We start from the raw sequence: 13379 nt of genomic DNA, 5'->3' as shown, positions 1-13379 counted from the left end.
CAACACAGAGTTTCCCTTCGGGGATCAATAAAGTATTTCTGATTCTGATTCTGATAACGGCAAATCCTCATGTTTGATCTTTCCATTTCTTGTTTGCAAAGGTCGATCACCAAGTCACCGAAGCTAAAAACTCCCCCCATTCTGAATTTCCTTGAAATCGCTGCACAAACAAGTTCTCAAATTTACACTAAAGGGCCCACACAGTTGCAGCTCATTTATAGTGCATTCCATGTGCACTTATAACAAAAACCTCAATGAACGACTTTCAGTATTCCAGCCGACCAAGAACAAGGTTTTCCTTCCACTTGCCTTTAAAAGCCTTTGTTGGCTATCCTCACCAGGGTTTGGTAAACATCTTCATGACTCACTAGGTATGTGAGAGCATGTGCCACTCGCCTGAGTGCTAATTAGCTTGGCTACATCTGAGAGCACTCAGGAGCTACTGACTGAAAAGAAGATTCAAGTCAAGGGCTCTAAAGGAAGTCTTGGTCCCGGCTCCTTTGTTCTCCACGTTGGGCTGTGTTATTGCTAGAAACTTAAAATGGAAAATAATAAAAAAAACATCTCCATTAAAAAGGATATGTTTTCAACTGACATTAATCATCCGCATATCGCACCTTAGCGGCCTCATTTTACATTCCCAACAAAAAAAGAATCCGCGAATGTGCAAAATCAACAGGGCGCCTACTGAAGTCCGGCATCCGAGAGCTTTCATTCAAGACTCAGAAACGACAAACAGTGAAGTAATTGCAAGGTCAAGTCCCACACTCCGTCTGCCGTCAGCAACTTGAAGGACTTCCACAGCTAAGCTAAGCGTTCACGGGAGAAATATTTCGGTTGTTCAAAAGCACGGAGAAGCTTCACGTTTGGAGGCCAGGGTGAGAGCTTCTGTTCAAAGCCTCTGTTCCACTCAGAGGATCTTGGAAAACGCTTGCAACGTAATGCTGAGATTTACATTTTTTGACAACCCTACTTATTGTCTTACGTTTGACCGACGTAGCTCGAGGTTAGCAACACACTGTGCTCACCACCATCCCCGCAGATGTGGACATGTGTGCTTCATTAAAACACGGTCTAGCTTTGATTACCTTTCAAATTACACTTGTTTTACTGCTACAACTACTAGCAACAAAACAGCAGCTAGCAAGAATATGGCCCATCTAGACCACCCAATCAAACCAGCTGAGGGGGGGTCTATTATATCCCCAGTATTATGCTAAGCTATAGGCAGTGTTGTAGCTACCATTGAGGTCTCTGAGTCATGTCCGTGGTAATATGTCTGGGGCTCTGATGGGTTAAATAATGAGGTATAATTACACATATTACAAAATATGAGTTTTTTGAAAGACAATTCTGATATATTTTATGCTAAATACTAAAAATAAGGTAGAAAACTACATGAATAATTCCAGTATTTTGCAGATTTAATGTGACAATTGCATACACGGCACTGCGGAGAAGGCTTTGAAACAATGTGTACCAAACCATAGGGAGAGTTCTCCTAGGGGAATTATAATTAAATTGTATTGAAATATTTTGTCAGGGACCACGTACAAGAACTGTCATTCTCAATAACGAGTATTTTCATTATTGATTAATGCTCTTCATTATTTTCTCCATGGGTTGGGTCTAATAAAATGTCCTTTGATCCAAAACCCACAGATTAAACAGAGGAGAGGCTGAAAATGACACCGGAAAATACACGGAGGTTTTGGTAGGAAAAAGATTTGGTATGCAATCTAAAACAATAAGACCCAGGTTTTAAATTGAAAAAGAATTGTCCCTTTAAGAACAAACAGACTTGTTCCACTGAAAAAAAAGCCTGATGAATATTGATTTCAACATTTGATACAACGTTGTTTGAATCCATATCTTTGCTCCTCATGTTTGTCTAGCCAAAAATATTATAGGTATGTCCTTGTTGTACAGGTATGCATTCAAATGCATAAGGTGGGTCACTGGTGCATTATGGGTATTTATGGAATGAAAAGGATGTAAAAGGGGGGGGCAGCTGCTGCGGCAAAATAGAAATAACCCTCCAAAGCATACACACCACATATAATACACCACTGGTTTTCTGTAATTCTTATTTTTTAAGAAAAATCGAGTCAAATGAAAACTGTGTGCAAGGCTACAAGCCACCTTTAGAGAGCAGAAGACCCCTTAATTTACACTGAGGGTTTTGAACTGAGTCCTGAAAATATTTCTACTTCTTCTCCCCACCTCCCCCCTTTCTCCTCGTTGCTCCACAAGAGCTTAATCCTTCTAACCAGTACCATGTGTCCTGGAAGGCTGCTGGAAAACTCTGGAATCTGCTTTTGCCTCTTTAACAATAGCATATACATCAAAAAACGCAGAGCTGTGTGACGTGGGAGAGAGCTCCTAGAGCTCAGTAAAAGAAGCCGAGTTAAGGGCCGACCTCAAAATCCTCACCCTGAGTTGAGTGACTTGCGCCGATCAAAGATGACCCTTTTCAGTCGGTCTAGTTGCTCATGCACATCTAATTCATATTTTCAAAAGCCACTCGAAGGTGTGGGCAGGTGATTTGAGTCTGGAAGGAGAATCTGTTTTTATTCCATCTCCAGAAAATGATAATTTACAGAAACTTGGTCTCTCTAATCCATGGGTCTCAAACTCGCGGCCCGGGGGCCAATTGCGGCCCGCGGGATGATATTTTGTGGCCCCCTACTTGACATCAAAGTTAAGTGTTAGTGCGGCCCGCGCGTTCTGAACTTTTTCTCATTGCGCTTGTCACTTATGGGCTACCGTAGTAGTGCGGCGTAACCGTTGTCAAGCTAGCTAAGTACTCTTTGCGGCAAATGTCTGAGGTTTGACATTGTGATGTCTGTTGTTGTGAAATTCACCAACCATATCAGATCTAGGGGCTTAAAGCACCAGCAGTTCCGCGCCCGTTTGGAGGAAATAGAGGGTTTTTTTTTTATTATACTGATGACGGCCCAGCCAAACCCAGACTCTACTTCCAGCGGCCCCCAAGTAAGTTGAGTTTGAGACCCCTGCTCTAATCCATGTTCTTATCTTTGCTTCCCCCCCAACCAAAGGGTAGCAAACAGAAGCTCTGAAACTCCCGTGTCACATCACTTCTTTCTACAACCTCCAAAAGATTGATTTCCAAATGATGACATTAGTCCTTGTTAAAAGTACATTAGTGTCATGCTGTGTGTATACTTGTGTAAAAGTATGCCTTATTTCATGAATTACAGTAAGCAGCGCTTATTTGTTTTATTCCAGTCTCTGTGCGAGGCCTCTGAGCTCATTTCGAATGGGATTCACCATTCACCTTTAGGAGAACTACTCCCGCGGTTGTGTAAGCACTGGAGACTTATGGGAGCACACCTGGGAGCACACCTGGGACCACTGGGAAATCTACGGGACATTTTACATTCATGATACTCTGGATTTCCAAACACAACCGTGCTGCTTACCCAGCTATGAGCACAAGAGGGGATGATGGGTAATTAAAGCCAACAGAAGATAAAACATTTAGCAACATAAAAGCAGAAGAGGGCAGAGGAGAAAGAGCGTGTTAAATGACCTAAAGATGATCAGTAATTTTAGCTTTAAACTCCTCTTCTCTAGTTAATGCATCCCTATAGACATTATTATCATTAAGCCTCGCCTTCCTTTATTTTTTTTCTGTCCATTTCTTTCCAATCCACCAAATTCTTCCACGCCATGGGACAGGGTCCGAGACGGAGTCCGAGATGAAAGCGCCTGATAGCACCTCCTCCGTCAGCTCCACTTACTCTCCCCTGCACCCGTGAAAACTGACATCACCAAGTGTTTATGCACGTCACGTTTTCCATCTTTTTTCCTCTGGAATTTGGCTTGACCTATTCAAGGTAGCTTTTATGAGGAAACCTTAATCAAATGCTTTATTTGCTGTACACCACAAGTGGTATCCAGTTGCTGTTAACTGGAACAACGTGTCCCTACTGTATGAGGTGTTTTGTGAGAGAAAACAAACATTTTTGCAGGGCATCATAAAATGTGTCATTGATATTCAGCATATTACCCATAAACCACCTTACCAATATCTCGTAAATCAAATGCACATTTAAAAAAAAAAGGCTCCTACGTGACCGATTTGTTAGTTAAAACAATCAAATACTGTTGTTAGCAACATAAAAATGTCCAAAAAGAGATTATTTAGCTAGTTATTAAACAAAAGCCCTTTTGGAAAGCTTTGGTATCTCTGAATACTTGAGGATATTTATAATGAAAAAAAAGTCAAAGCAGTACCATTCTTACGTCTGTATAGTACATATGAAGCTTCCTCCAACAGGCTGTAAGCTTAGCTTAGCTTAGCATTAGGACCGGGAACACAGGGAAACACCTCTAAAGCTCACTAATTAACATGTCCTATCTCATTTGTTGAATCAGGACAAAAACCGAAGCTACACAGAAAGGAGAAGTTGGTGCTCACCATGATTCCTGGTTCTCCAGGCTGCCCTGGATCCCCCTACATAAACACAAAACAGCCAGTTAATGGAAGAGCAGTGGGCCAAGTCTTCTGTGAAAAGTTACCGACACGCATGGAGTTTTCAAATGACGGTAAACAGCAATCGGAGTAAAACAAGTCAAATATTATGGGGAAAGAATACATTTTCCACATTATGGGTGCTTGAGTGTTTGAACAGCTGCTGTGGCGCACAGGGGCCAGGTCGCCAACTAGAGCTCGGCATTGTTCTGCTCATGTGCGAAGTTGGCCGGGAGGCGTGTCATCACGCTGTGGCACCTGTACCCCTCACGGTCTCCTTCCAACAACGCTGGTCTGGGCTCTGCTCTGGGGTTTGGACCTGGCTCTCGCATGTTCCTGCAGTTCTCGAGGTAGAACAGAGCCATGGCCAGATAGCTATGCCAAAACCAAACTCCAATGTTATTTCACTTTTTGCCTCTTTGTGACAATTACAGAGCCATGTTTGCCACCTTCCGTGTGAGGGACTTACGACAGGAGCAATAAATCCCAGGAGAAAAGATAAGTTTTCTTGGAAAGAAGCAGATAAACAACACTTAATATTTTTGCACTCCCTACTGCGAGCTCCGCCAAGACAATAAAGATCAGCTCGAGCCCTCGGAAGGTTTTATGGCTCAACATAATTGACAGGCCTTTTGCTGTTTCTTCTTTCTCTCGCAGGCAGAGTTCGCATAAATTAGTGGGATGCGAGTGACAGGCTTAAAGACGTGGAAAATGTTACGTTACAATGAAAAACAACCAAAACAAATGTAAATCCACTGAGGCGTTCTCTTGGGATCATATTCATGTTCAGCTGAAGACATTAGGGAATGAACGCTAGTTTGTCTTGGCTTCATTTTATTTGTGATCCCATAGTTTTTATTATCTTTATATATTTAAGAAACACAACCACAAACAACACACGAGACGGAGAACGCGTCCGTCTTGTCTTCATTAGAAGTGTTTTCATTGGGGCAAACTCTCACAAGCACTGGGTCAAAGTCCAACTGAGTATTAGTACATAAAGAGCTGGACTTGTTTTACCATTAGTGGAAAAAATACAGTATTTGTTAAAGGGAAAATACACCAAGTTTTACGGATTGTTTTGTTCAGTTGAATCAAACTTCTTCAGATGTCAGGTGAAAATCAATACTCACTGCTAGACCAGGTACACCTCTGGGCCCATCTTTCCCTGTGTCCCCTGGAGGCCCCCTTGGCCCAGGAGGGCCCGGTGGCCCCGGAGGCCCAGGGGGTCCGGCTTGCCCTTGATCTCCCTGTGTGGCAAAATAACACATTTAGATGTCAGTACCGTGGGACTGTTGGATCCACTGAGACTGGAGCCACTTCAGTTAAATGATGATGAAGAGAGTAGGGGATTGATCTCGTGGGTGGCTGTGGGCGGCCTCCATTCCTAACATGGAGAACAGTTTGCATTATGGATAAAACTAGCAGACACGATGGAGCTGAAATATATCTGATTCATAGCTGAAACAATAATCCCCTTAAATGCATGCATTCGTTAATGGACTTAATGAGTTGAATAGGGGTTGTGCATTAGGCACAGACTGAAAAAAGTAGTAGAGCTACAACTATCAGGACTAAAATAAACTGAAAATGTGTGGTCCATTATTATGCTTCATTAGAAGAAAATGAGCATCTAACTTGCAAGGAAAGTCTTTTTAGTAGTGCCAGGACAGCAATCCATGTTACCTTAATACAACCTTGTTTTCAATTTCCCTTTAAAATAACAGAAGGAGTATAAGAGTACTAAGTAATGACTGAAGGTTTGCATGCAGACCAGGGAGAAGTTATACAGTGAAACTTGGCAGGACAGAGACACCAGTGAGGACACAGCCACTACCTTAATGAGCCGCCGCTTTATGAGCTGCTGGTCAGCAGAAAGAAAGCCATGATTGATCTTAGGGAAGACCATCTGAGCAGGTGTGTGAAGTCAAGAAGTCGTAGGTCAGAGGTGAGAGAAGGTTGAAGAAGGATGAGGTCCCAGAAGGAGGAGAAGGAGGAGGAGGAGGAGGAGGAGGAGGAGGAGGAGGAAAGCAAATGCAAAAAGAAACAGATTTTGTTAGAAAGGCTTGTGTTCATGAACCGCAGTCCAGCGCCTTCACAGATGGGGGGAGAAATCCACACTTTTCCAGCACCGAGGTGGTTTGTTTAGGAAGTCTGGAAGTTCCAGGACCCATAATTACCACCTCAGGGGTGCGAGGGCGCCACAGCGGGCTCACAGTCCCCGGAAAAATGGGAACTTCTCTTCCTCTGTCAAAGCGCTGTCATCATCTTCATTGCGCCTGCCGCTAAGTCCGACCCCGGTAGCTGCACACAATGAGTGGTCAACCTTCTGAGTTGAGGTTGATTTTCTGACCTTCCTTTCGATGCGTAGTGTCCATTGCTATTAAGTGGCTTAATCCATCACTGAACCAATCCCGAATCCCAAAGGCCAAATTGGTGGATTGAAGGATTTGTGGTGAACCATGGGCATGAGCTTTTAAAAAAAACATTTTGCCACTTTGGTTCCACATTGAGGATTCCTTCCATTTATTTTAGCATCAATGGACACGAGCCAGACCATGTCTTCTTGTTCCAGTCATTTACATGTTACTGGGTTGTAAAAGGCCACCTTTGCTTTCAATGGGGAAGCTGGCATGTAGCGTGGAACAGAGTTAAAGCCTGGTAGCGACAGTAAAGGAAGAGGAGAACCATTGACTGGCTGGGATTAATTAAATGTTTTTTTGTTTTTTTTGAGGAAAAAGCAGCCGACAAGTGATTCATTTACTCCCAGTGTGTGCCGCGAGAGGGTCGGGCTGAGCAGCTAGGCGGCACCACCACCACCGACAAACCTTGACAGTCAGGATCTGATTGCTGTGCAAAGCAGCCAGCGTAGGGGGACCAGGCAATCCCTAAAGGGACAAACAGCAGAACATGGCACAACACACACATGACGTTCAAACACTGAGTGAACAAAACCAGTTTAAAGGGGAAGAAGATTTTTTTTACAAATTTGTGGAACAAGCTGAATAACATGTGAAATACTGGGAACATGTGTGTGAGGGGTTTTCTCGTAACCAGCTAACATCAAATGTAACTTAGGGTGACCAGACGTTTACCGGTTTCCGGGGACAGTCCCCGGTTTTGGTGACCTGTCCCCGGCTGGATCTGTCCCCGGTTTCCACTGTGACTGACAGACCCGAAATGGGAACGAAAGAAAGAAAACATTAACCAAACGGAGCCGATAGTCGCTCCAGACAAGCGCAGAGATGTTTTAGAAAGCCGTGTTTTACGATGCTAAAATCACTGATTATTTACATGGAGTCTGGTGGGTTTTGCAAACGCAATTTCACGGACTTTTATGTTTTAAAAAAAGGATCTTAATCTTTAACAGAAAGGTCGACCTCCTTAGAAACCCTTTCCATCATGTGGTCTGTTGGGGGTAACAGCTCTAGGTCTCGTGTCCCCGTTTTAAGTTTTACAAAAATAAAAACACGACGTGTTTTGGAGGTAAATCCGATTCTGAGCTGAAAATGTCCCCGGATTTTGTCTGAGAAATCTGGTCACCTTAATGTAACTGTCACACATTTTAAAAAGGACAAGACGTTTCAATTCAGACCTAAAAAAACGAGCAACATTTTATTTGAAACATTCACCATTTAAAAGCTACAATGTCATCCCTAAGTGCCCATTTTCTGTTGTTTTATTTAAAATATACCGGCTGAGATGATTATCATGGGACAGATTTTGTGTTCCTTGATGTTTGTGGGGGAAACATCAAGGAATTGAGATGTTCCCTGGAAATTCAATCAAATGGTTTCCAATTCCCTGGTCAACGACGGCCATGACAGATGGCATCGGTAAAAGTGACAGATGAAAACTGAATAAAAGAAGAAAGCATCAGGCCTCCTTCATTTTAAGGGGAGACGTGGGTTTATAGCTGCGGGCTAACTTTAATCTGAATCCAGAAACTTTGACATATTGTCTGCTGGAGATGGTTTACAATGTTACTCAAATAAATGCACTTCAGTAAGTTCCATTGCCTGTCAATCATTCGGGGTATATTGTCCATAATTGGCCATATACATCTTTAGTATTGCATGCCTGTCAAACAAGGGTTTTGATAGTGAAGAGTCTTTTTACGGGAATATTGCACAATAAACGTCCACTGGAATTTGAATTGAATTAAAACAGAGCTTACAGTCATAGTTTTGCAAGCATAACGCGTCAAAGTTTAGCTTTGATGCTAAGTTAATAGAAAAACATGTAAATATTGGTTGTGCAGTGGTTGCATATTCTTTTGCTCCGCAGTAAATTTAAAAAAAAACCTCAATGAACTGATCAATGTATTTCTCAAAGACTTGCACAACAGCACAAACCCTGTAAGAGAACAATCTTCCTCCATATTCTGAAGCTTGAAAACCGTTTGGTGCCATCTCTCTGGTTTTCTAAAGAGATAATTCAAAAAGCATGGCTCATTAGGAATATGGCTTTCAAGGCAGGCTGATTTAATTCATCCCTGCAGCAGAGCCGAGCAACACTGCAACAACAGCCATGCTGTGTGGAACCGGGTTTGAAGCGCAACTATTTCTCAAGTCTTTTTACAACCTCGAACATCTTGAGGACAAACAAAGAAAACAAGAAGTGGATTATGGTCGGAGGGGGGGAGGGGATCAGGCTATACGAAGAGTCCAGGCGGGAAAATGTAGTGTGGCGCATGTGCAGGGCTGGCATTCCTGGGTTAAATCCTCTTGCTTTTACAAACACTTTGATATGGAGGAGAATCGGCGGCCAGGTTGACAGTGTGTGTTTGGATCGTGTACAGGATCATCTAACCTAAAACCATAGTTTAATGTTTCTCTGCAAAGGATGAGAGAACGTGGGGAAAAGCTAGACCAGGTTTGGGGTTGGTTCCAAGCCTGCGTTGCCTCTGTGCTGTGTGAGAATTCTCGAGACACTGCGGTCGACAGAGAATCCAAACCATCCACAGATTGTTTTGCTTTGCTTTTCTCCTCCAAAACGGATGTTGGTTATTTGGTGAGGCTATGTACTCGCCTGCAGCAAGAGGAATGGAACCGTAGTAAACAAAAAGTCAGATATGACGACGATCAGCAACAGCCGTCGTAGGACACTCGCCAGAACCAGCATCTCCCCCTCCCCCCCCGACCACACCAAACGCACAACACATCCCGAGCTAACACAGGCTGAGGCATTTTCTGAATATCTATATGTGAAGTGGATTACCAGTTCCTCGCACAGATGGCTTTAATACATTTAAGAGTGGAATAATACATTCATTTAAAGCCTCAGAATTGGCATCAGTGTGATGCATCAAATGTATCTCGAGTGGAATTCAACAGTTGACTGTATAACATTTCCTTTTAACGAGTGAAAAGTCAAATCCTGGAAATTGTATAATCACGGTCTCTTTATTTTGGAAGAGAACAGCAAAATGGGTCAAATCCCGCAATGTGAGGAGTAAAGTCCTGGACCAACTCGGGGAGTTTTGTTTGAATGGTTCCTCCTGCGGACCCAGGAATCCACCACCTGTAGCCAGTGCCATCCCTTTAACCCTTTGTGTTGTCCTTGGGTCAAACTGACCCGCTTCAGACTGTCTTATATCAGAAATGTAGATCTATTTCAACCAAATTGCCCACAAATGACATGGATGACTCCATACAACATTCTTCAGGTAAAATTAATGATTACTTTCCCTGAATTGTTTTTGGTGTTTTAATAAGTCTTATAGCATTGTAATGCTATAAGACTTTTATATTAAAGACTTTTTAATGGTTTCAAAACAGTATTCGGACTAAACTTTGACATGTACACATCTGAGATCTCTGATCTTAACTATTAGTCAAAATAATTCATAATTTCTGCCTTTTTCACTGTAATCGTGTGTATAATTGGATATAAATGAGGTTTGTTAACCATGAAATCCAAGAATAAGTGTAAAACCTGTTATTAAAAGCTGGAAAAAGTGACAAATAAATCGGGAAAAGCGACAAAAACATTGGAAAAGCACAACAAAATATTCATTTTCAATTTTGACCCGGAAGGACAAGTTAACGGGAAGACAACACAAGGGTTAAAAAGGACCACACAGCTTTCATGGGGACACACAGAGACACTGATTCCTGTTTATTACGTCCCACCAGCGGAGCTCCGACAGTGGCCACACATTTGTTTGTCAAAACTGGCCAATTTGCTATTTGCTGCTTGGCTAACCTTTGGCGAGTGGATGCGGCCTTTGGCTTTTAGGGCCGACAAATGGCTGACCTCCACATGTGGGGAACAGGTTCAGGGAGTGTGTGTCTGTGAGGAAATGTAGCGGGCCATGTGGCAATTGTGGGGCTGAGGAGCTTTGACTTGGCCTTTTGACACGACCCTAGAAAACATCCACATTGTTGTGTAACGCACGCACCGATATTCTGTCATTTAACCCTTATGTTGTCTCCATCATCTTTTGTTGTTTTTTTCTACGCTTTTTAAAAAATTCATAGCTTAATTCTTACCACATTATACAAAAACAAGTTCTCAGCACTTTCAATCTCTTACTTTTGTCATTTCTTCCGACGTTTCGGTCACTTTTTTAAAATGCCATAAAATTCAATAAAACAACCCACATTCGGTGAAAGTAATCATTCATTTTACCTGAAGAACATTGTGTGGCGTCCATGAACAGGAACCTGCTGAAAACCGGTTTTTAAACTGAGTCAGGCCCGTTTTTATATTGTAATGTAATGTTACTTTTTCTAACTTTCCTGTACAATAAATATATGAATGAATGAAATGAAATGGGATTTTTAGGCCATTTGGTTGAAAGAAAGCCAAGTTCTGATATTAAAAATAAAAAAAAACGGGTCAAATTGGACCTGAAGACAACACAAGGGTTAAATGATTCTAAATTTAAATCTGCTTAAATTTGATGTAATTTAGCACACTGGGGTGTGAAGATGACATATGTTACATGTACCTCTACATGGGTTTAATAGCGTCTCTGCACACAGAGTCAACACTGGCCATGAAATGAGTCAAGTCAGGGAGTACTTGTCCTTTTATCCCTTCATCTATCTGAAATCTGTGTACGCTACATCAACCTACTAAGTCAATATGACATTCTGGAGAGGGTAACATCATGTGCTGGTGACCTAGACAGCTCTCATGGCCCTGTGGTCCTTCATACGGGACTGCGACTGGGTGCTAAGTTGTTCCTGCTAAGAGACGACAATTCTGCTGTAATTGGGAGGTAATGAAATGCTTTCTTGAAGTGGACAGGTTATTTATTTACTCTGCAAGATAAATAGGTCCCGGCTGGTCCCTGTTACAACTCTGTCAGCCACACTGCTGTTTCCAAATTGTAAATCATTTAGCTGATAGAGACAGATGACTCCATTTCCTAGGTTAAAAGGGTACAAATTATGAGCCGAACCCAGGAAAGGTGATAGATCACTCCAGCCGGTTTGGCTAGAGAGCGAAGATATTTCCTTTCTGCCTGTTTGCAGCGGTTCAAGGATTATACAACACGTTTTATATCATTTACTTAACTAAGGATATCACAGAGTGTGAAACCACTCAGACATTCACAATATCGGAAGACCTGGCTGTCTTTAAGGAGTGCCCACGTGTAACATGAGATGTATAATTCTTAGACCGCTAATCAAATTTCACAGGGAAGGTCATTTGTACTGACTTCCAAATCATAAGGAACGCCACGCTTTGATGTGGGCCTGGAGGAGAGCTGACAGAGTTAATTGGCAAACTACTAACGTCTGGTTGGGCTTCGATGCAGAATTGGGATCAGATGCACTCGGGAGACGGCCGGTGTACTGGTGACAAGACAAACCTCTGTGTTGTTGCGTTCTCGTATCCTCTACGTGCCCTCACGGAAATCAATTACGGGAATTTAAACTTTGACTCCGAGCCTTTTGCTCTTGATGATGACAGCAGATGCAGACAAAGGGCAAAGCGTGACCGTCGTTAATGCGATCTACTTTAACCCTTGTGTTGTCCTCCCGTCCACCACGAATTTGTTGTCCAATACATTTTTTTTGGCACTTTTTTTAATGCATTTTTTAAAATTCATGGTCGACAAACCCAATTTATGTGGCATTATACCTAAAGAAAGCAGGAATTATGAGTTATTTTGACTGGTCGTTGAGATCAGAGACTGGTATCTGTCAAAGTTTAGCCAGGACACGTTTTGAAACCATTTTTTCAAATGCTATAAAATTGAATAAAACACCCCAAATTCAATGAAAGTTATCAATTGTGCAAAGAATGTTGCATGCATAAGGTGCATGCAACCATGTTTTTCTGGGTGATTTGTAAGAAACACATATTTTACTTTAGAAACTGGGTTATTTTGACCCGAGGACAACCCAAGGGTTAAACAGACCCGTGCAGTCATTTTTTAACCGTCATTAGGGAAAAAGATGAGGGCGCGCTGGCTGCAAGTCGGAGATCGGGTGATTCATTTCAGAGTCTGTCAAGCACGGCAAAGCACTCCCATCATCATCAGTTAGAAGCTGCACTTTTATAGAAATGTCAAACTTCAGAGCTGAGAATGGTTAAAGCTCTGAGCACGCCACGCCACGCCACGTCACGTCGAAGATTGAAGTGAATCCCGAGTAATTCTAGAGACAGAGATAGTTGGTTTTTGACCGGGGCTGAGATTGAGCAAATATCTCCTGTGCAATGTGAAGACGAGAGGAAAAGAGGAGGTGTCTGCATCACACAAAGCCCAACGCCCCATGGTATCTTGCACGGTTTGCCTGCTTATTCTTGATGCAGAAGTGAGCAGTGCTGAAATGCTTGTTGTATTTGGCCAGATGGGAAGAACACTACCCCAGGAATTTCATGCATCTCAAACCTTTTTGCCCACAAATCTGCCGGGGGGGGG

The 13379-nt window shown here is 42.5% G+C and overlaps 1 protein-coding gene across 1 annotated transcript in view; it reads right to left on the bottom strand.

The window, feature by feature from the left end:
* col25a1 (collagen type XXV alpha 1 chain) overlaps window positions 1–13379 on the bottom strand; it is a 75519-nt gene that overhangs the window by 45527 nt on the left and 16613 nt on the right. The window contains exons 5-7 of the mRNA XM_032510946.1: window positions 6336–6407; window positions 5632–5748; window positions 4445–4480 (exon numbers count right to left, since the gene is read on the bottom strand). Coding sequence (XP_032366837.1) covers window positions 4445–4480; window positions 5632–5748; window positions 6336–6407 — 225 coding nt within the window. The remainder of the gene's footprint in view (window positions 1–4444; window positions 4481–5631; window positions 5749–6335; window positions 6408–13379) is intronic.

The sequence above is a fragment of the Etheostoma spectabile genome, unplaced genomic scaffold (genome assembly GCF_008692095.1).
Source record: "Etheostoma spectabile isolate EspeVRDwgs_2016 unplaced genomic scaffold, UIUC_Espe_1.0 scaffold302, whole genome shotgun sequence".
NCBI classification, from domain to species: domain Eukaryota; kingdom Metazoa; phylum Chordata; class Actinopteri; order Perciformes; family Percidae; genus Etheostoma; species Etheostoma spectabile.
This window is presented reverse-complemented; position numbering and strand designations above follow the sequence as displayed.